Source organism: Cavia porcellus, unplaced genomic scaffold, assembly GCF_034190915.1.
Source record: "Cavia porcellus strain 051 isolate PalLab524CR breed Dunkin Hartley unplaced genomic scaffold, mCavPor4.1 scaffold_23, whole genome shotgun sequence".
Lineage (NCBI taxonomy): Eukaryota > Metazoa > Chordata > Mammalia > Rodentia > Caviidae > Cavia > Cavia porcellus.
In genome coordinates this window covers 34,523,680-34,546,370 of record NW_026947506.1, presented here as the reverse complement: position 1 = coordinate 34,546,370, position 22,691 = coordinate 34,523,680, and the positions used below count along the sequence as shown (strand labels likewise).

Here is a 22,691-nt window from a genome sequence, read left to right as displayed (position 1 = left end):
CGTGGTGGGTGCCCTGGTGCTCACTTTATTATTCATCTAGGTTATAAATGCTTTCCTGTGGGAGAACTGTTTTATCGTTTTAAAAAATGGATACCTTAGTGATGTCCTAAAATCAGTCAGGAATTGCACTTGGCCAGGCGTAGCCTGAATGCAGGTTTATTTTCCCTCCATGACAGGTACTAAGTTCAGGGCTGGAAAGGTGGCTTCCTGGGTCACTGGTGACCCAGGCTTCTGCTTTGAGCTCTACTGTTCTAGTTCGTGCCTTCCATCTTTGGGTTGATCCACGTGCGGCATGACTGTGGGGGCCACCTCCATCGCAGTCAGGAAGAGAGGAAGGCAGGGCTGCCCCCTCCATCCCCACAATGTCATCCTGTGGTGGTTTCCTGCAGTCCTAGCAGGAGCTTCCTTCATCTTTCACTGATGGTTGTCTGTAAGGGACACTGCAGAATGCAGCTGGGTAATGGGCCTGTGCTGTTAGGAGCAGTGGTGGACACGGAAATGCAATGCTGGCTTTCTCTTGCTCTGTACATACTGATTCTGAAGTCCAAGAGTGCATACAGATCACTTCCAGGTGGAGCCAGAGCACATCAATATCTTCAAAAATTTGGCTTCCTGCTTAGTTTTACAAGTCTTGTGTGTTAAAGTGGCTCATCTAGGTAATCCCCCATAGATGATTCTAAAACCAATTGATTAGTAGACTACTTTGTATCTGCAAAAATCACTTTTGCTATATAACAAAACAGAGAATGACTTCATTTGCATGAGTCCCATTCACACTCAAGAGGGGAGCAGATTATACCAGGAGAGGGTTACTGGGGCCATTTTAGAGTTCAACTACCACCCCCACCTTCTGGCCCCCAGATGAGTTATATCTGCATTCGCACGCACAAGGCACTCACTCCACCTCCAGGTGCTCCAGTGTTATCTTGTTACCAGTTCAAGGCCAACATCACACCATTTTAAACAATCCAAACCAAGTGTGGATTGTTATAACCAAGAGGCCTCTGGTTATAATCTGTGGAGTGCAACTTCTGGTGCACAAATTTTCTCCATCTGTGGGCCCATGAAATCCAAGAGACAAGTTACCTGCCCTAACACTCCCACCCTCAAGGTGGGACAGGCACAGGATGACAGGTACAGGAATTCTGGCTCAGAAAGTGAGACTCACAGGTAACAGGAGCCACTGGTCCTAAGTGGTTTCACATCCCCTGATCTCAGGCAGAGTGCCTGGGGACTGCCTTCAGCTGTGTCCCTGAGCTCTTGCAGGCACCTCCTGGGTCATTAGTCTATTCTTCTCCCTGAAAGGTGTTCATCAGCCCCTTCCAGGCAATATTTCATTTTGTGCTGCCTGCCTTTCAGTCTATGCCACCAGTGTTTCTGCTGATCTGATTTTTTCAGGAACTGTATGGACTCTCCAGGCTTTCCTGAGAATTCCCTCCCTTAGACAAAAGCCATGTCCACAGTTGCTTCTGAGATGATCCTCTGCTTGTTTTCAGTTCCTGCAGTGAAATGACACTGCTCTTAAACTTCCCTGGAGACCTGCGGCTTGACTGGAAAGATGTGTGAGCAGCGCTCACCCTCAGCAAAGCCTCCATGACTGGGCACTCTGACCTTCTGATCTTTGAGCTTCTTCAGTCTCAGTAGAGGACGTGCAGGGGCACACTCTGTCCTCCTCTGTGCCACACGATCCCAGCCACTTCAGACCTTCAGTGTCTTAGTCCCTTTGGGAAGCCTGAGCATTTTCAGTCATCTAGACACATGGTTCTGTTTTACATTAACAGCTCCTCCTTCACCTGCCACATTCAGCCTAGGAATCGCCTCATCCTTCTGACTGTTGTTTTTGTCACCAGCTGGAAGATGCACATGTGATCAGGTGCAGCTCCTTAGGTGATCGGCAGATCCTAAGGTCAGCAGATGGGTAACCTTGATTTGCTTGGGAGGTCTTTTCTGCCAAAATGATTCTGGGGCAGAGACCACAGGCCATCTTCAAAGTCTGCCCAGCATAGTGACCTTCCCTGTCTCCTGTGTGTGTACGTTATCCTGTGCACGACCATGTAAAAGCACACCACACACACACACACACACACACACACACACACACACACGGCTTTTTTTGTCAAGTCATAACCTTACTTTCTACGTCTTACTTTTCTTACTGAACCCGCTTGCAAAAATTTCTACGCACGATGTATTACAAGTCCACTCTGCTTCACGGCCGTGGGATATCCCGTGGTGAGGATGGATTACCACTGTATTTTGAGATCATGAGGAACAATTTTGCCGCACACATTCCTTTATATCCTGTATGTCACTAAAGAAAAACATCTCATCAGCTGTAAGCTCACGAATATTTACTTAACCCTAACATGAAATACCCTACTCCTTAAAGTAGAGCATGACCCTTGCCTGATACAGAAGACTTCGGTTGGAACCTGCGCTCATCCTGTGGTGCCTTTGGCAACTGGAGCACTAACCCCTCCCCCCGGGAGACTCGAGTTCTTAGGGTGACCAGCTTCAGACTGGCCTAGGTGTGTAAACAGAGTGTGTCTAGGATCGTCAAGAAACGGATCCCATGAGTGTGCCCACTCACTCATTCTTTCAGTATGTTGGAAAGCATACTCTTTCTTCTTTAAAAACCCTTTGGTGTCTCCAGTTATACATGTGCACAGTTGAAGCAGTATTTTCTCACTGCTGCTGAAAACAAAACAAAAACAGATGGGTGGCCCCTGGCCAGTCCTCGTCCTTCCCAGCCCTGCTCTCCCCAGAGGCACTGTGTCCGGCTGTGAACTGCTCTTTTTGGCATTTGATTCCCTATTTTTAAATGACATATGTGTCCTCCTACTACTTGGTTTTTAGACCTTCAGACAGTATCTAGTGACTTCCTTCCACTGAAGGTGAGGCCTTGGATCTGCTCACCAGCACTGCTCCTCAAACCAGTCAGTCCTTTCGCCTTCTCTTCAGGGTTTGGCTTGGAGGGGAAAAAAAATCAGTGTTTTTGTCTTTTTTTTTTTTTTTTTTTTTTTGTGGTACTGGGGACTGAACCCAAGGCTTTTGTCCTTTGCAATGAGCTGCATCCCCAGCCCTTTTGTATTTTTGTAATGTGAGACAGGGTCTTGCTAAGTTGCTAAGTTGCCCAGACTGGACCTGAATTTATAGCCTTGCAGGTGGGTGCCATTGCACCTGATTGAAGGTTTTCTTCTTTATGAGCGCACAGAGCTTTACACCACTTAAGGATCTTAAACTTTTTTTCAGATCCATTTTATTTCAAAGAGAAAAAAATAAAAATTAAAATAAAATTGTAAAACATGTCAACCAGGGGGTAACAGTGGTACATCCATTGCACATTGTTGTCCCCAAATCATTCACTCTGAGCATCTGCATTCAGTTGTCCAGTCAGTAACAGCGCAAATCCTTCTCCAGTGAACTCTGAGAAATCAGTAGTATAACTGTCTTAACTTTTTATATACATACATACATACATACATACATACACATATGTCATTTCTTTCAGCTTCTCACACTAGTGAGACACTACGATGTTTATACATGTGTGTTTTATGTATTTCACTTATGACTGTGGTCTCAAGTTACAGTACTCAAAGATCTTGTGTGCTCAGGTTACTTTTCCCACCCAACTTTTTATCTTGTTTGTAATTAATGATTGCTAGTCTGGTTCATTGGTTCTCTCTCTCAGTACGAGTGACAGTACGCAGCATGTTTTTGCCAATGGGCTGAGCACCTGGGTGGCTCATAGTCGCTTGCAGGTTCCATCTGTGAATTGTCTGTTCCTCTTCTTGGCCTGTTTCTCTTTGGCCATCTGTGAACATCTGTTCTTTGTGGGTGGTTTTAAGAAGCCAGTGACAGAGTCAGATACGGGGAGAGACGCAGTGCAGGTTGGGAGGCTGGCTGTGGCTGGCGGTAAGCCCTTCCTTCCCTCTCTCCGTCCCTCCTCTTTGTCCACCCTCTCCAGCTCTGACAGAGCCCAGGTTAGGGGCAGGGTTTCAAGTCTGCATTGTGTTGACCTGCAGGCTGCGTGGTGGACAGCTTAGGGTATGCCATAGTGGCACCTGACACAGAATGAGGAGCTCAGAGGGCTCTGGGGCTGAGCTGTCCCCTAAGAAAGGGCTTGTGCCCCATCTCTTGGGAAGCAGCAATAGCAGTAAATGCCGACGGGGAACCTCCTCGGTGGCCTGTTGATACAGGTGCTGTGGATTTGACTGACCCTTGTGAACTCTGATCAAGCATGGCTTGATTGAATCATGGCTCCCTGCCCAAGTTCAGTTGCTGAAGCCATAACTCCAGTGCCTCAGGAGGTAGCCATATCTGAAGAGTCCCTAAAGAGGACATTAAGATAAAATGGGATCATATGGGTGGAACCCATTTAAAAGTGACTCCCTTTTAATGGAAGGTGAGTAGCACATGGACACACACAGAGGGATGATGCTGTGAGGACACAAGGTACCGTCTGCAGCCAAGGAGAGAGGCTCCAGGAGAAATTAGACCTGTGACATAAGACTTCAGCCTTATGGCCTTACAGGCAGTACCTGTTGTTGAAGGCAGCCCTTCTGTGGCACTTTATCACGACAGTCTTAGCAAACAAATAAGAAGACATTACAGTCCTTAGCTGGTCGTTAGGAAATGTAAACACACAGCAGGTAGGGTGGCACATATCTATAATCCTGAGGCAGGAGGCTCACTGCAAGTCAAGGCTAACCTGGGCTATGAAGTGAGTTCAAGGCCAGCCTGAACTGCATAGTGAAACCGTGTCCCAGAAAAGACAAAATAAATAATAAAAGAGAAATGTGAAAACACAAAGGCACGCGCGCGCACACACACGCACGCATGCACACACACACATACACACACACATACAAATAGATTCAGATATAGTTCCAAGGACTCAGAATGAATCTGACAAGTGAAGGTATTTAAGGGACTAGAGTATAAAGCCCCTAAACAAGGCTAAGGGAGTAGCGGGCAGAGGCTCAGTCCAAAGGAAAGATGTGGACCCTGCCACCCAGGCCTACAGGGCACCAAACAGTGGGACACTGCAGCGACTGGATGGTAGGGCTCTCAGTGTACAGCAGGGCAGAAGTCGGGCCATTCTCAGGTGGCAAGAGAAAGTTTCTCAGTGTTGAGTCAGGAGACTTGCTAACCAGTAGCAGATTGTCAGCTGTGTTGCTACCCAGATCCAGGATGGAATATCCAGCGGGATCAGAAACACTGCAGCCCTCCCCCAGGTCGAGCCTGGCAAGCAGAGGGAGCTAGCTGTTGACTCTGAACCCCTCTAAGAAGGGGTTATAAGTCACCTCAGGGTCACTGGCCTGGACTTGGCTTCGGCTCTAAACCTTCATGGTTGTGCCTCACTGCTCTCAATGACACAGTCATGGAAAGCTCTGCCTGTCTGTGACTCTGACAAACAGCCTAAGCCTTTGATCTCCTTACTCATCCGTTACTCTAATTAGGTTGTTTCCCAGAGCTGTCATTTGGCATTGGGACTCAGCCAGTGTGAGAAGGTCCAAGTGTTACTGTGGAAGCCACCCTCTTCAGTATTGTAAAATAGTACTTTCTTGCGCTTTAAGAAATAGGACCTCCTTGTTGTGGAAAATTTGGAAAGTAAGAGGAAGTATAAAGAAGAGAAAAGAAACCCCCTGCAAAGTCACTAGAGAATTGCTTTTAATAGTTTGGCACTTATCAGTCTTCTCAGGATGTGCATTTATTTTCTTACATAATTTAAATCAACTTGTGTACAAAGTTATATGCTCTCTGTTTTTGAGCTTCCTGAATTTATTTCCTTATGTTGTGAAGATCATTTTACTGCTAGTGAATGGGTGCACATAACCATAATATTCCCTGTTGAATTTTCTATCTGTTCATAAATAACGGTTATGGAAATGACTGTATGCATCTCTGAACAGAACGTTCAATTCAGCACCTTTGTGATTACTTCTGTAGGGTAGCACCTTAAATGGGGTTCTTCTGTAGAGCGATGGAGACATTTTAAGGGGCGTACATATCTCTTCATGCAGTTGTAGGTAGCAGTCTGTTCATAGATATTTTTAAAATTTTGAGTGGATTAGTGCCTCTTTCTATTTCTACCAGCAGTTCAATGGCTATTTTATTTTATTTTATTTTATTTTATTTTATTTTATTAATTTAAGGAGAAAAAGAAAAAAAATAGAAAAAGGGTACAAGTTATACAGAATTTCAGAAAATATAAACAGTAGGAAATCACTAGTTAATAGATTATATATTGTTATCTTAGAAATAGTTGTTGCAGTTACAAAATTAAAGCATATAAAGTGGACTTTCAAACAGTGAGACTGGAAACAGTTTTGTTCAATGATCCAACAAAACCTTTCTTTTGTATTAATGACAGTTACACATTTTGGGTTTTATTAATCCTATAGTTCTTATTACTTGTTTTGAAGACAGTAAAACCAAATGTGCCTTAACAGAACAGAGTCAGTCAAATCAAAAGAATGGGCATAATAGATAATGTAGAAACAAAATACTAGGTGATCAACAATGGTTACCATACTGCCTCTTGCTATCTTAAAAAGAATTGCCTATATCATCAGTTATAATAAAACTGAACAAAACAGTAAAGAATAAAACCAAAACATTGGAGACATTACAGGACTTTAAAAGAAGATAATAGTCAACCAGAATGGGCATCATAATGAACCTTACTGTCTTCACAGTTTTGCCTATACTTTCAAACTTGGTACTATCAAGCAAAGCAGAATAGAGGAAAATCAGTCAAAGCAAGATGGTGAGGGCTATACAGGGTTTCAAATCAACTTAATAGGAAATCAGACTGGGTTACTATAATGTATCCTGCTTTTTTTATTTTTCCCTTAATTAAAAAGATAAAAATAAAAAAGTAAATAATTTTTAAAAAAGGAGATTGAGATTAAAGAGGGCATAACAACAAACCAGCGCAGGTCAAAGCATAACCATTTAAACAAAATAGTTGTTTAACTTGTGTTTCACTACAAGATATTCTGACATAAAAGTAGTTAGCATAGTGTCTCTTTCCTTGAAATCTTTGAGTATAATTTCATATACTGTAGCACTAAACATAAGACAATGTAAAACCATTCAAGAGAATGACAGTATTACAGGGTATTTAGAACCAACTATCAGAAAATGAACAATGGTTTCTGTATAATCTCCTTGTCTATAAAGTTTTTACTTATATTATCACATATAATAAAATCCAATAAGATATAACCTTTTAAGACCGATGGAGACAGAAGAATAAAAGCTTGATGGGACTTCAAAGCAAGATGATACTAAATCAGCACTAGCTATTATGATGTCTCATTTTCTCCAAAATAGCTGTTCCTACCATCCAATCTTCTCTGCCTCATTTCTGTTGAGCTCTTTTTCTGTCATTAGTTGTCAGTTTGTCTTCTTCATTTTGCTTTCTGCTCCATTCATTGTGGCCTCTCTGCCACTGTTTCTGAAGTCTTGGTATTTTCCTTTTTTAGAATATCCTGCAGTATTCTCTGTAGAGTTGAATTGGTGGTTGCAAATTCCCCTAGTTCCTCTTTATCCTGGAAGCACCTTGTTTTTCCATCAATTTCTAGAGTCAGTTGTGCAGGATATATCAATCTTGGCTGGAGGTTATTATCTTTCAAAGCTTGAAATATTTCCCCCACACTCTTCATGATTTGATGGTTTGTGCCGAGAAGTCTGCTGTAATTCTGATGGGTGTTCCCTTGTAAGTGATCTGTTTCTTGTCTCTGACGGCTTTTAGTATTCTGTTCTTGTATTGGATTTCTGGAAGTTTGATTATTATATGCCTGGGTGTAGCTCTGTTTGGGTTGTAGGTGGCTGGGGTCCTGTATGCCTCATACATCTGAGTATCTTTACCTTTTGCTAAAATTAGGAAAATTCTCTTGGATTATTTCTGTGAATAGCTTTTGTAGTCCATTTGTTTGTGTCCCTTGTTTTATGTTCTTAATTCTTAAGTTATAGATCCTCTTATCATCTTCTAGCCTTTGCATTATTGCTGTTTGTTTTCTTGTTATTTTTAAGAAGTTTTTCATTCATGCTCCCATATTACAAATCTGCCCTCCAATTCAGATAATCTATCCTTAGTTTCTTTCAAGCTGTTATGCCAGCTTTTGATAGAGTCTTTAGTTTCCTGGTAATCTCTTTGAACCTGCTTCACGTGTTCTATGTTTTCTCTATTTTCTCCATCAAACAATTCTCCCCTTTTTTTTCTGTTCTTCCGTTCCACCATCTGTTTTTTCTTGGGCGGTGCTTAGCATTTCTCTAACTATTCTACTTATATCTTGCTTTATTTTGTTAAATACTTCATTTTTAAACTCGTCTGTGAGGCTCTGGAGATACTGCTTTATGTCTATTGGTGCCGTGTCTGATATTGCATGTTTTCTGTCTTCCTTTGCGTTTCCCTTTCCTGGATCAGTGTTCTCAGGATTGGGGACTGAGGACCCTTTCTTGTTGCTTCCTCTTCCCATACTTTTTGTTCCTTCCATACAAGTGAATGTAGGAGACCCAATTTTTTTCTCTTTGTCGGTTACAGTTTGTTTGAATTGCGCCGGCTAGGTGTTCCCGCCCACTGCAGTGTACTAGGGAGACACAGACCTGGGCAGCCTTTGCTGGGACCTGGTTTGGGCTAACCTACTGGGTCTTAGTGAGCGGCGTCAACCAGGCCAGGCACTCCACACCAATCCCACTTGATAGGGGAATATGTGACTGAAATCACTGCAGCATCCTGTTCCGGGTAGTCTGCCCAGTCCCAGTATGTCCTTTGCTGAAGCTTCCTACTCTATGGAAGGGTCCTGGTTACACTCACTCGCCGCAAGTCAATGTAGGGCTCCCTGCTAGTCCTGCTCTCAACTCCGTTCGCAGATTTCCGCTCTCAGAGCTTTTGCGCATCTCTCTCCCTGTCCTGCAGATTTGGATCCAGCAGCGGCAGCAGGAAATTCAAATCACAGCTTCCAGGGGCGTGGGTTCTAGCTTCCTGCGCTGAGATTTTATCTGTTCCTGTTATAGCACCAGGATTGGATTTCCAGTTGGTTTCTCTTAGCTTAGTTCATTCCTGGGTCGGCAGGGTGTATCTCCCCTTGCTTAGGACTCACCGTAATGCACCATTCCTGGATTTTAAGCGGGGTATCTCAGAAAGCCTCCGTAGCTGCTGCTATCTATCTGCCATGTTCTCCTGGAAGTCCCTCAATGGCTATTTAAAAGACTATTCAGATCCTCTATCTTTGAGCCAGTTTTGGCAAGTTGTTTCTTCTTAGGAATTTGTCTATTTTGTGTAAAATTTCATATTAATTGCCACCAAATTATTAGTAGTCTACTCTTGTTGATCAGTATTGCTCAAAATTTGTTGATTATGTTAACCTTGTCATTGAACAGTATTGGCCTTATTATATTTACATGTTACATGTTTTTTCTATTTAGTTTCTAGTTGGCATACTTACCTTCTACTTTGGGTTTAATTTCCTGCTTTTTTGTTTAACTTCCTGATATTCTATTGACGTGTTTATCTTTTCTCTTTTAATATATATTTTGTACATGATTCTCTTTTAATATAGGCTGCAAGTCTCCCTCCAAGTTCTGCTTTAGCTGCACTTTACAAGTTTTGATAGGTAACAGCTTTGTTATCACCCAATACCAAATATTTCCTAATTAACAATAGAATTTTTTCTTTGACCTTAGAATATTTGCAAATATGTTTCTTAATTGTAACACTTGGTGATTTTCTACTTTTCATATTTTTTACTTCTAGCTTAATTCCTTTCTTTTTAAGATTGTATGTTCTGTCAGTTCTTTTGAAACTTGTAGATTTAGTTTATTGCTTGCTATGGTTTGTCTTTGTAAATATTCCATGCTTTATTTATTTATTTATTTATTTATTTATAGGTCCACTTTATTTTTTAATCAGATTTTGTTGGTACATTTTAGATGCATATAATGATCACATTCATCACACAGAATTCATACCTGTACATAACAACTTGTTCTTTTTTTGCTGTTCTCCTCGCCTCCCTTCAACCCCTCCTCCCCTCCTTACCTACAGAAGCTTTGTTTCCATTTTTTCCTTCTGTTCTTTTTTTGTCCCTTCCTTCCTTTCTCACTCTCTACTCCCTTGAGCATTTTCCTCCTATTTCCCAATACTTATTATACATTTGGTCCTTATTTACACTTTGAGTTTCTTATACTAGGGAAACAATGCAGTATGTACATGTGTATCTAATTTCACTTAGGAGAATGATCTCAAGGTGCATCCATTTAGCTAGAAATATCTCAAGCTTACTCTTCTTTATGGCAGAGTAGCACTCCATTGTATAAAAAATTTCATCTTCCTTACCCACTCATCAGCTGGTGGGTATTTGGGTTATTTCCAACATTTAGCTATTACAACTGTGCATTAGCTATTATAAACATGTGCATGTATTGCTGTGGTATGATACTTTTAATTCTTTTGGGAAGATGCTAAGGATAATAGCTGGGTAGAATGCAACCTCTTGTCCTAGTATTTTCAGGAGTCCCCATACCAATTTCTACAGTGGTTACACCATTGTACACTCCCACCAACAGTGGAGAAGGATTCCTTTTCCCCCATCCCCTGCCAGCATTTGTTATTGGTTGATTTCTTGATAATAGCCATTATACTGAAGTGAGCTAGAATCTCAGTGTTGTTTTAATTGGTATCTCTCAAATAACCAGTGGTGTTGAACATTTTTTCATGTATTTGTTTGATATTTGTATTTGTTTATCTAAAAAGTATCTGTTCATTTCAGATGCCTATTTTTGGATTGTATCTTTAAATTTGTGGGATGTGAGTTTCTTGAGTTCTTTATATACTTATATATTAGTCCTTTGAGGAACAGTTGGAAGAACATTTTGTCCACACTATGAGTTGTCTCTTCACTCTGTTGACGATTTTGCTGGCTGTGAAACAGCTTTTTAATAAGGTGAGATCCAAGTAGTTGATTCTTTGTGATAGTTCCTATATGATTGGGGTTTTGTTCATAAAGTCTTTGCCTACACCAATGTCTTAAAGAGTTCTAACTATTCTATCTTCCAGCAGATTTAGTGTTTCTGTGTTAATATTTAGAGTTCTGATCCATTTTTATTTTAATTTAGTGCATGGTGAAAGATATGGGTCTAGTTTTAATCTTAGGCATATGGAAAGCCAGTTTTCCCAGCACCATTTAAGAGGCTGTATTTCTTTCAGTGAAGGTGATTGTTCCCTTTGTCAAAGATAAGGTGACTGAGTGTGTTTAGAGTTGTTTCTCCATCTTCTAATGTGTTCCATTGACCCTTAGGTCTGGTTGGTTTTTTTTTGTCAGTACCATGCTGTTCTTATCACAGTGGCTTTGTAGTATAATTTAAAGTCAGAGATTGTGATGCCCCTGCCTTGTCATTTTCACTGTATTGGTTCTTCCTTCCCAAGAACAAGGGATGTGTTTGCATTTTCTGATATGCTCTTCAATTTCCTTGTTTTAAAAGATATTTTAGTTTTCAATGTAGAGAATTTTTACTTCCTTTGTTAGATTGACTTCTAGGTATTTATTTTCTTTATTTATTTCTTGTTCTTTTGATGCTATTGTGAAAAGTGTTGTCTCCCTAATTTATCAGTGGGCTTGTTATTTGTGTATAGGAATACTATTGATTTTTGACTGTTGACTTTGTATGCAGCTATGGTATTGAACTTGATGATTAAATCTGAAAGTCTTTTGGTGGAGTTTTGGGGTCATCTATGTAGAGTATCATGTCATCTGCAAATAATGATAATTTAACTTCTTTCTTTTGTATCCTTTTACTTCTTTCTCTTGTCTCAATGATACGACTAATATTTCTGGAACTATATTGAATGAGAGTGGTGATTGCAGACATCCTTGTCCTGTTCCTGATTTTAGAGTAAAAGCTTTTTGCTTTCTGTCTGTGTAGTGTGATGTTGGGTGTTGTTTTGTCATAGGTGGTTTTTATCAGATTGGGATAATGACCATCTATTCCAATTTTCTGAAGGTTTTTTTTTTATCATGAATGGGTGCTGAACTTTGTCAAAAGTTTTTTCTGCATTTGTTGAGATAATCTTATGTTTTTTGTCCTTGGCTCTATCTATATGGTATATTACATTTATTGATTTTTGTAAGTTGAATCATCTTTGAATCTTTGCAAGGAGGAATCCTCCTTGGTTAAGCTGTATAATCTTCTTGATGACTTGCTGCATTCTGTTTGTCTGTATTTTATTGAGGATTTTTGCCTGTGTGTTACTGTGTTTTTGAGAGAAATTTGGCTGTAGTTCTCTTTTTGGTTGGATTCTTTTTTGGTTTTGATATCCACATAATGCTTTCATCCAGGAATGAATTTTAGAGTATTGATTCCCTTCCAGTTTCATTAAAGAGTTTGAGAAGTAGGGGCTGGGGATTTAGCTCAGCAGCATAAGTGCCTTCCTTGCAAGTGTGCAGTCATGAGTTCAATCCCTGGTACCAATAAAAACAAAAAAGACAAAAAAAAAAGAGTTTGAGAAGTAGATGCATTAGGTCTTCTGTAAATTTCTTGTAGAATTCAGCAGTGAATCCATCAGGGCTTTGACATTTCTTTGTTGGTAGGTTTTTAATCACATCTTTAATTTTATTGACTAGTATTGGTTTATTTAGAATTTTTATATCTTCTGATTCAGCTATGATAATATATATCTAGGAATCTCTCCCATTTCTTTTTCACCTTATTAGCATATAAGTTCTTAAAGCAGGTATTGATGGTCTTCTGGATTTCTTCAGGATCTGTTGTGATTTCATTGTTTTCATTCCTAACTGAATGGATTTGAGTATTTTCTTTCCTTTTTGTTTTTGGTAAGTTTAGCTAAGAGTTTGTCCATTTTCTTAATCTTTCAAAAGATCAACTCTTTGATTCATTGATTCTTTGTAATTGTTTTCTTAGTCTCCATTGCTTTAATTTCTAGTCTGATCTTTAAAATTTCTTCCTTCATATAAGCCCTGGGTTTGGCCTGCTCTTTTTTTTCTGGATGCTTGAGGTTCAATATTAGGTTGTTTATTTGAGCTTGCTCTGTTTTTCTGATATGGGTGTTCACCACTTTATTGTGTCTTACAAGTTCCAGAGTGTTATGTTGGCATTATCATTTAATTGTAGAAACTGTCTTAATTTCTTTTTTTTAATTTTGTCCTTTAATTTCATCTGTGACTCATTGGTTTTTCAGAAGGTATTATTTAATTTCCATGTGTTTATAAAGTTCTTTTTTTTGTTGTTGTTGGTACTGGGAATCAAACTCACAACTGCGCGCTTGCAAGGCAAGCACTTATGCCACTGAGCTAAATTCCCAGCCCCGTTTATGCAGTTCTTGTGATTTCTTTTGCCATTGATTTCCAATATCATTGCACTATGATCAGATAGCATATATGGAATAATTTCATTGCTTTGCATTTCTTTAAGTGTACTAGTTCTATGAACTAGCAGTATTGATCTTTTTTGGATATCATTCCATTTGCAGCTAAGAAGAGTATATATTCTGATACTCTGGGGTAGAATACTCCATCTCCTTAGTAGATGTAGGCATCTACTAAGTCTGTTTGTTTCAGTTTTGATGTTTCATTGTTGAATTTTTTCCATCTAGCTGGTCTGTTTGTGACAGTGGAGTATTGAGGTCCTTCATTACAATTGTAATTGAGCTTATCTGGTTTTTCTTATTTGTTAAAATTTGTTTTATATAGTTTGGTGCATATATATTTATGATTGTTACCTCTTCCTCCTGGATTGTTGGATTTACGAGGATGTAGTGACCTTCTTTGTCTGTCTTGATCAGTCTTGGCTTGAAATCCACTTTGTCTGCAAATAAAATAGCTATCCATGCTTTTTTCTGGGTTCCTATCTCATGGAATGCTGTTTTCCATCCTTTGACTTTTGGTGTATAGATTTCTTTTGAATTAAAGGTGTTTTTTTCTTTTTGTATCTAGCACCATTTTTTATTAGTTTCTTAATCATCATCTGGAAAGAAAATATTCTAGAGTAACACCATTGAAGACAGCTTTGATAAAGCACAATCACCATAATGTATCATAAAGCAGGTACAGGATATTTTACATTCACAGAGATACGATACAGTTCTGTCCTACACCTATAATACTAAAGGATACAGTTAAAAACGCATTATTTCAGACTCAATTCTACTTTTCCAGCAGAGGGCGCAAAGGATGTTACGACAGAACTCTGTAAAGAAATGCACTGTCTTAGATAGGATTTCCTTTCATTAATGGCACAGTTTACCACTCCCTTCATGAACATCAACTGAAAACTGTTTTTAAAAAACCTGGGATTGGGCTGGGGATTTAGCTCAGCGGCATAAGCGCCTTGCAAGTGCACAGTCGTGCGGTACTGATAAATAAATAAATAATTTTTTTAAAAAAGAATTCTTTAAAAAACCTGGGGTAAAAACAACAAATGGAAAAAAAACAAAAAGAATTCATAAAAAGATGATTGAGTGAAGGCAAGCAATATTCAACCTAAATATGTTTCTTCTATGCAGCATATTGTTGGATCTTGTTTCTTGATCAGTTCTAGCAGTCTATTTCTTTTGATTGGTGAATGGAGATCCTTTACATTGATGGTTATAACTGGTATGTATTGACTTAACCTTGTTATGTTATTTTCCTGATGTCAGTTCCCCTTTTTTCCTCTCTACTTCATTGCTTTCCTTGCCTGGCTGATTCATTCTTTTAGAGTTCATGAAGTTGTAGTCCTTGTTATGTCTTTCTAGAATGTCATTCAGAACACTTTGGAATACTGGTTTTTGGTCATGAATTTCCTCAGGTGTTCTTTGCCATGAAAGTATCTCATTTCTCTGTCAGTGTTGAAAGATAGTTTTGTGTGGTATGTCAATCTGGGCTGGAGATCATTTTCTTTTACGGATTTTAGGGATTGAAATACGTCACTCTAAGTTCTCCTTGAGTGAGGGTTTACATTGAGAAGCCAGCTGCGATACTGATGGGCTTTTCTTTATAGGTGATTTGTTTCTTTTCTCTAAGAGCTTTTAATATTCTGTTCCTCTGTTGAATTTCTGGAATCTTGACTATTATATGCCTTGGCCTAGATATTTTTTGACCATAGCTAATTGGAGTTCTGTATGCCTCTCTTATCTCTATATTAGATTCTTTCCCCATGCTTGAGAAGTTTCCTGCCATTACTTCTGTAGATGGAATTTTTTTTAAAGTCTCTATCACCTGATTTTTGATTGACTCCAATCAATCCTATATTACTCTCTCTGTATCACCTAGCAGCTATCAGATTGATTTTTCCTAGTTTCTTGCTGTTTTTAGGAAATCTTTTTTTTTTTTTCATGATTGCTAACTGAAATACTGTGGGCTTTTTTCTTTTTGATATAGGATAACACTATGTAGTCCAGGCTGGCCTTAAATTTGCTTATGTAGCCCAGGCTGGCCTTGAACTCGTGGTGACCCTCCTGCCTCAGCCTCCCAAGTGCTGGGATTACTGGTATGTTCAATCATACCCAGCTGGAATCCTGTCTTCTGTATCTGTTTTTCTGTTCTCACATTGGCTCATTCTGCTGCATATACTTTCAGTGGAATTTTTTGTGGATTATTTGTCTGAATCTATTTCATGGATTCTATTTCTTTCTTATTTTGAGTGTTCATGGTTTCCATAACTTTCCTAATCTCTGTTTTTTTTATCTGTATGTGCTATGGAGTCACTAATCATGTGTTTCATTATGGCCACCATCTCTGAGGTTATATGAAGTATTTTTCATTTGATTCTTTCTAGAGCCTCATTCATCTGCTTTGCTACTTCTGCTGTTACCCTTCAGAGAGTCCAGGTGGGTGGCTTTTGAGTTATTCCACCTCATTGTCCCCTGGGTTTGCCTTTTGTGAGTTGGAAGTCTGGGGTTGCATATTAAGGCATAAGTGTCTTCTCATGTTTTCTTAAGTTTAATTCCTGGGTTGATGCTAGTAAATTGCTTATTGACAGATAGCTTTATTGCTAGTATTAAGCACCCTTAGTGACTTTCTCAGATATGTCTTCCATGTGTAACTGGCTTTTTGGCTTTGAGTTTGTTGCAAGATCCTACCTGTTCAATTTATTGGGGATGAGAAGCTGTTGCCTATTTTGCCTAGCTCCTGGTTCTTTGGCATTGACCTATAGTATTTTTTATGACTCTTAAGCAATCTCAGTCTTGGCATATTAGAAAGAACAATTGATGAGGATAATTTATGTCACTAAAGTAGTACAATCAGCAATAGCAGTAGCATCAAACACAGCCTAGAAAATGATAAACTGTGGTAACAATTGATTTTCCACCTTCATGTGTGAACTGTATTTGTGCTTATATAACAAAATCTAAAATGAACCAGAAAATTATATATAGTAAATATGCCCGGGGGGCTGGGGATTTAGCTCAGCGGCATAAGCGCCTGCCTTGCAAGTGTGTAGTCGTGAGTCGTGAGTTCGATCCCTGGTACTGATAAAAAAGAAAAAAAATGTAAATATGCCCTCACTGTAGTGATTTTTACCCTCAGGAGAAAAAGTTTAAAAAGAGGTTAGGGAAAAGAAATAGAAGAAGAGGAAGAGGTTAGAAGCAAGGCTGGCGGACAAAGATTATGCGAAGTTTGGAGGATTTATAAAAAAGAGAGAAGGAAGAAATAAAAGTAACAGAACAACAGTGACAACAAAAAAGTAGAAATATTATTCATACGTATATAAAATAAGAACAGTATAAACATATAAAAGAAAAAAAACGTTCACTTCAGGGCATGTCTCTGTTGTCACTGTTAGAGTGACCAGACAGAGCCCAGATCTGCGTTGATTAATCCCAGCAAGACAGCTGTAGATTTATAGTCTAGTGGACACTGGATAGTCCTAGCAAGTCTGCAGCTTTAGTTCCACTGAGGCTCAGGGTGGTTTATGGCTGTGAGGCTGGAATCTGATTTATTCAGCCTGCAGCACTCTTATGTGCCCTCCTGCTGGCTTTGAACTCCTGCTGACTTAAACTGGGTTCCACCTCAACTTGCTGTGGGAGTCACTAGATGGGGCCAGCCCACAGTTGCTTTGAGTTCTTAGCTCAGTTGGTCCCTCTCCAAGAAGGCTACCAGCCAATTAACCTCTCCTGGGGGACATTTAAATTCATGTAACTCACCAGCCACAACAGACTGGTTCCACTGCTCTGTTCCACTGATGCGTTTCTCTGTTGGAGGCCTCTGGAGCTGCCAGTAGTCGCTGTGCATCTGTGGGTGTGAGCCACCTGTCACATGCTGTGAATCAGGCTTCAGGGAGAACACGACACTTGCCATATTCTTCTTCTGCCTCTTTGCTTCAGTTCTCACTGCAGACCTTTTCTGGGCCCAAGGGTCGACTTCCCTCCTTCTCTTTTTCATGTTGCTCTGTGCCAGCATCTGGACACCAAGTCTCGGAGAGCTGTTTCTCTGCTGCTCAGTACTCCGACCAAGGGTATTTATTTCTAACATGGTTTCTTCCTAAAGCTTTATTTTTAACCTTTCCCACATAGACCCACACTCCATTTGGCATTAGGTATTGCAGCCAATGTAAGGTGTCGGGGTCACGATTCATGTTTTTCCATATGTACATGGAGTGGATTCCACATTATTTACCCAAAAGTCTGTCCCTTCTGTATGTGTGACATTCAGTTCCAGATCCCTCATACCTGTTCCATTGCACCATCTGTCCCTGTAGCTTACAGTGAAGCCACTACCTGTAGCTAAAGTGCCCAGTTTTGACTTCTGTGGAGACTTTTCTTAAGGTTGCATGGGCCGATCCTAAAGTGTGGGGAGAAGTAATGGTTTTACATTCCCCCACTTAAAAATCCGGAGTTCATCAGTCTTTGATTTGTCAACAATATCTTGTAGATTTAAAAGAGTTACATTATTATAAGTGGTATTTTTCGCATATCCTTTTTATCCTTTGTTGCTGGTATTTGAAAGTATTATTTAAATTCTGCATATTTGCCCTGTCTCATCGTCTTGTTAAATTCACTTAATTCTAGTAATTTGTCCTTATATTTCTTTGCATTTTTCACATATACAGTTACGTTGCTCGCATGATTGTGGTTTAATTTCCTTTCTTCCCGATTTGTCCCTCTCACTTGTCTCCTTGCCTGCCAAGGGGGGTGGGTCTTGTACAGGGTGAGTGGAAGTGGCCCTCACAGCCCCTGCACCCCATAAGAAGGGACCTGCATGTACATCTTCTGCCAAGCTTTAGAATTTTCCCCAACGATCAGTTTGGTTGCAGGAAGCTGGGTTGTTTTCCCGTCCAGCTGCAGTGTCTTCCTAGGTTTATTGTTAAGAGTGAAATGGCTTTAAATGGGAAATACTGAGAATAAAGAAGGTGCTCATGACTTATCCTCAGATATTTACTTCTCTTTTGTACATTTTAGGTGATTTCATACCGTGGATTGTTGATTGGTGGATTCTGTGACTTTTCTGTTTTTTTCTTCTCTTTTCTTTCTTTCTTTCTTTCTTTTTTTTAATGGCACTGGGGATCAAACCCAGGGCCCTTACACGGAACTACAGAGTTACTTTCCCAGTCCTTTTTTATTCTGAGCAGGTTCTGACCAAGTCACCACGTTGCTCAACTTAGATGTGCTCTGGATCTTTTTGGATCTTGTTATCCTTTTTCTCCAGCCTCCTTGTGTGCTAGGATTACAGGAGTGCAGCACTGTGCATCGCTGCTTTGCTGAAGAGAGTATTCTAGTAAAAAAAGAGATTTGTTGAAGGTGTCTGACCTCTGAATTTGCAGCAACTGCCAAGAGTTTATTTTAGCAGCATATTCCCAGCTGTTACAAGAAATCACTGCAAAAGTGGCCCAAATGGGTTTAGTAAAACTCCCCAGCACAGGAAAGTTGTGGTACCCACTTGTCTCTAGCCAGGATCCTGTCTCTGAGGCCATAAGCTGGGAAGGGTGTCCAGATGTGCTTCCCAGAGTCAGGGAGGAAAGAGAAAATGACCAGAGGGGAAACCTGCAGGGTGACTTTATGGAGGAACCTGGTGACGTGCAGGAAGGGAGCAGTGTTTTTCTTTCCAGGGTCATTGGAGCCAGCGCAGAGCAGCATTGGCAGCTCTGGTAACCATTAGCAGCTGTTGTCAAAGTTAACATCGCTGCCTCCCAGTCCACACAGAGTCTCCGTGAAAGTGACAGGAAAGGAATGAAGGAAAGAGTGGTGTGGCCCGTGGTGTCATCCTTTCCTTCATCCAGAAGTATCTGTGGGTAACCAAGATTGCCAGGTTTGCTGTCCCATGGAGCTGCACCCTGAGCAGGTGCCGAGGCATCCAGCAGCCCGGGGCCTTCACTGTGCCCCACAGCTGCGCTTTTCGCCTCTGCTCTTTTCCATTTCCATGTCAGGCATTTCCTCCCAAGTTGGCCTGTCTTTAGGATGCCTATGGAGCCATCTAAGGCCTGTCCTGGCTGCATTGCATTTTTAGAATCTTGGGCAATGCCATTTTTCTCCTAGGTGTATGCAGTAGCAAATACCTGAAAGTAAGTGGTCCTTGGAGTGAAACAGCTAAGGTTCCCAACCATGTCCTCAGATGGGATGTGCCTGGTCCCCCCGTGTGCCACTGAGCATTTCACTGGGCATGGTGGTGCACAGTTGTAATCTCAGCTACTCAAGAGGTTGAGGCAGGAAGATCACAAGTTCTGGACAGCCTGCCCACTTAGTGAGGTCCTGTCTCAAAATAAAAAGAAAAAGTACTGAGGAATAGCTCAGTGTAGAGTGCTTCCATGGAATGTATGGGATCCTGGTTCAGTCCCTGCAGCTACAAAATATATAAAAGAAAAAAAAGGTGTTTTATTTATGCACTTCCACTGAAAACAAGAACTGTCATCTGTGCTTTTAAGCCCCAGGTTTTAGACTTTGTGTCTCTCCTGCCCTTGCTCAGAGTCTCCATCTCTTACCATGGTGCTTCTGGGAAGGGTTCTTTGGGCAGCAGTTCTGTGGGGTGTACTTGTGTAGGGTCTACCCACACTTCAGTGTGCATGTGTATAGTGTCTTCCTGGCTGACCCACCGAGGGCAAGGGAAGATGTCTTAGTTATGTCCTCTTTGCTGGGACAAAATACCTGACTCTCACAAGGTAAAGGAGCAGATGTTTATTTTGGTTCATAGTTTGTAGAGATTTTAGTCCATAGTTGGTTGGACTAAGCAACTCCAAAGCAAGGCAGAGGGACATGGCAGAGGAGAAACAGCTCCTGGCAGGGTAGACCAGAAGTAGGAAACCCTTCCTTTCCCATTCAGGCCTATTGGTTGGCGCCACCCACACCCAGGTTGGCCCTTCCCACTATCCACAACCAGAACTATGTTAAACCTAATCAGTGGACTAATCTAATATCAAACTCATAATCTAGTATCACACACCTGTAATCTAGCCACCTCCTCGAAACCATATCTATGAGTGCATGAAGCTTTGAGGGGACATCTAGATATAAACCACAACAGTGGAGGAAGAAAGAAGCCATGTCAGGTAGACATCCATGCTGCCTGTGACACTGGCCATCCTGGTGTTGCCAGTGGACAGTGCTACTGAGCTTCCATTCACAGGAGCCCACCCAAAACAAGAAAGGGGACCTCAGAGTCGCCCAGCCATTGTCCTGGCTCTGACCTGCAGACAGGCCTTCTGAGTTGGCACAAGGTGGCTGTGGGCCTCCCGTGTGGGGCAGCCGTCCCAGGAGAATTGGCCTGGATCCTGGGCCCTCTGTGAGCCCCTGCAATCCAAGAGGAGAGGCTGGCCTGTGTGCCTGGCTGCCACCTGGGGCATCATTTGGACTGTTTTTTTCTCCTTCCCATTTAGCTCCATGGTAGTGCAGCAAGACTGAGCTGTAGGATAACACTGGGCAGGGACTGCAGTCCCACCTGCAGGGCATCTGCTGCAGGAATATTCCCAGCCTGGCTTTGCGGCTGACCGGCTCCTCCTGCAACCCCGACCCCCCACAGGCTGCAGATGCGCAGGCAGGCAGGCGGCTCGGCCTTCTGTAGGGAAGGGCAGAGCTCAGCAGAGGCTCTGGCTCTAGTAAGGCAGCTCTGCCGGCTGCGTGCTGGCCTCCTTTTTGGCTTTTGTCTGGTTTTGTTTGGAATGGCTGGAGGACAGGATGTCACAGATGGAGACAAGTCTGTATGGAGGGAACTCGGCAGAATGTTCAGGGAAGAAAACACTGGGGTCAACTGGGAGCAGTGAATGGTCTCCGGGGTTCCATCCTTCCTGCCTGTCAACCTTCCTAGCAGCTGCGGCAATTTAGAGAGCTCTTCCTGCATTTGTGAGCATGAGATTTTAAGTCTTTTATGGGGTATGTGTTATTTGCCTCTCTGTACATGTGTGCATGTGTTTGTGCATCTGAATGTTGTGCATGTCCAGTGCTAGGTTTGTATGTGTGTATGTGCATGTCCGCACATGTGTGTTGTGTGTGGGTATATTTCTGTGTGTGCATTGGTGTGTGCCCTCTGGCCTGGCAATATCCAAGGCAGTCTTGGGGAAGTCTCAGATGTGCCATCATAGAAGCTGATCAGCATGGTGACACGGCAGGTTGACCAGGTCCTCCTTTTAAGTGAGGGGAGCACGCTGACTGATCAGCTCCATCTCATGTAGTCAGAGCACCCCTATCTCAGGGAATCTAGCCTGACACACAGGTGGGCCGAGAGGACCACACAGATAGATGGACAGGCTTTGGGGTGGAATGGTGACCTGGCAGGGGCTGGTGCTATAGCAGGGAGAGTGTTTGGTAGATTTGGAGCCCAGGGCCATGGTGCAAGCTGAGGTGTGTCATCGGGCTCCTGCTCCTGTAGGGGGCCCAATGTGGTTCCCTCTGAGCCACAGGATGTGACATTTGGGCTGCCTGCTCTGTGACAGCCCTGGGAGCATCTTTTCTGGGGGTACCTCAGCAGTACTACAGTGCTGCCTCCCCTATTAGAGGGGCAGAGCCTTTGTCCTCCAGACCTGCTTTGACAGAGTAGTAACAGGTGTCAGAGGGGGCTTAGTGAGACTCAAATCCAGCAGGACCCGGCCGATGGCCACTGGCCCTGTATCTACATTGATCCTGTTTCAGGGATAAACGCCCAGGCCCGGAGACTACAGCGGATCCGTGCCAAGGGAACACCAAGCCTGGCCCCAGGGACTGTCTGCGGCTCCCCTCCACCCCAACTGCGTCGCACAGTCAGCGAGACCAGCCTGAGCCCGTCCAGTACCCTGCCTGAGGCTGCCCAGGGCCCTGAAGAGCCAGCCCGGGACACCATGCGCTGCTCCCTGTTCCAGGCCCCGCACCTGCTGCTCCTGCAGGGCTACAGCCAGCAACACGTGAGCTGCCCCTAGGTCCCAGAATGTGGTCTATTGTGCTCCTTGTGGCAAAAAGGAGGAGATAGAGGTGGGTGGAGCAGGGGCAAGTTGGAAACGGGGCACTGACTTACGCCCCAGGCCCTTGTGGAGAGCTCTCCAGTCCTCTCCATACTGCTTCTCAGGCCTTCCGAGAAGGGTGTGTGGGTTCCCAGGGCAGGGCCGGCCAGCCTGCTTGTTGTCCTAGTGATGGTGGGTGCCAGATCACCACTTGGTGGTAACATTTTTCTGGGTAAGGCCACGCTGCCCCACCAGCTAGAGCCATTTCTTGCCATTCTGTCTTGTGCCAGGGTTTGAGCTGGCCTTAGCCACCTCCTGCTCTGTGACAGTGCTGCTGTGTC

At 42.2% G+C, this 22,691-nt stretch overlaps 1 protein-coding gene across 12 annotated transcripts in view; it reads left to right on the top strand.

The window, feature by feature from the left end:
- LOC100723730 (monocyte to macrophage differentiation factor 2) overlaps window positions 1-22,691 on the top strand; it is a 137,584-nt gene that overhangs the window by 87,712 nt on the left and 27,181 nt on the right. For all 12 annotated transcript variants that reach the window (XM_063234101.1, XM_063234103.1, XM_063234102.1 and 9 more), the window contains one exon: window positions 22,067-22,314. In XM_063234101.1, the coding sequence (XP_063090171.1) occupies window positions 22,067-22,314 (248 nt within the window). The remainder of the gene's footprint in view (window positions 1-22,066; window positions 22,315-22,691) is intronic.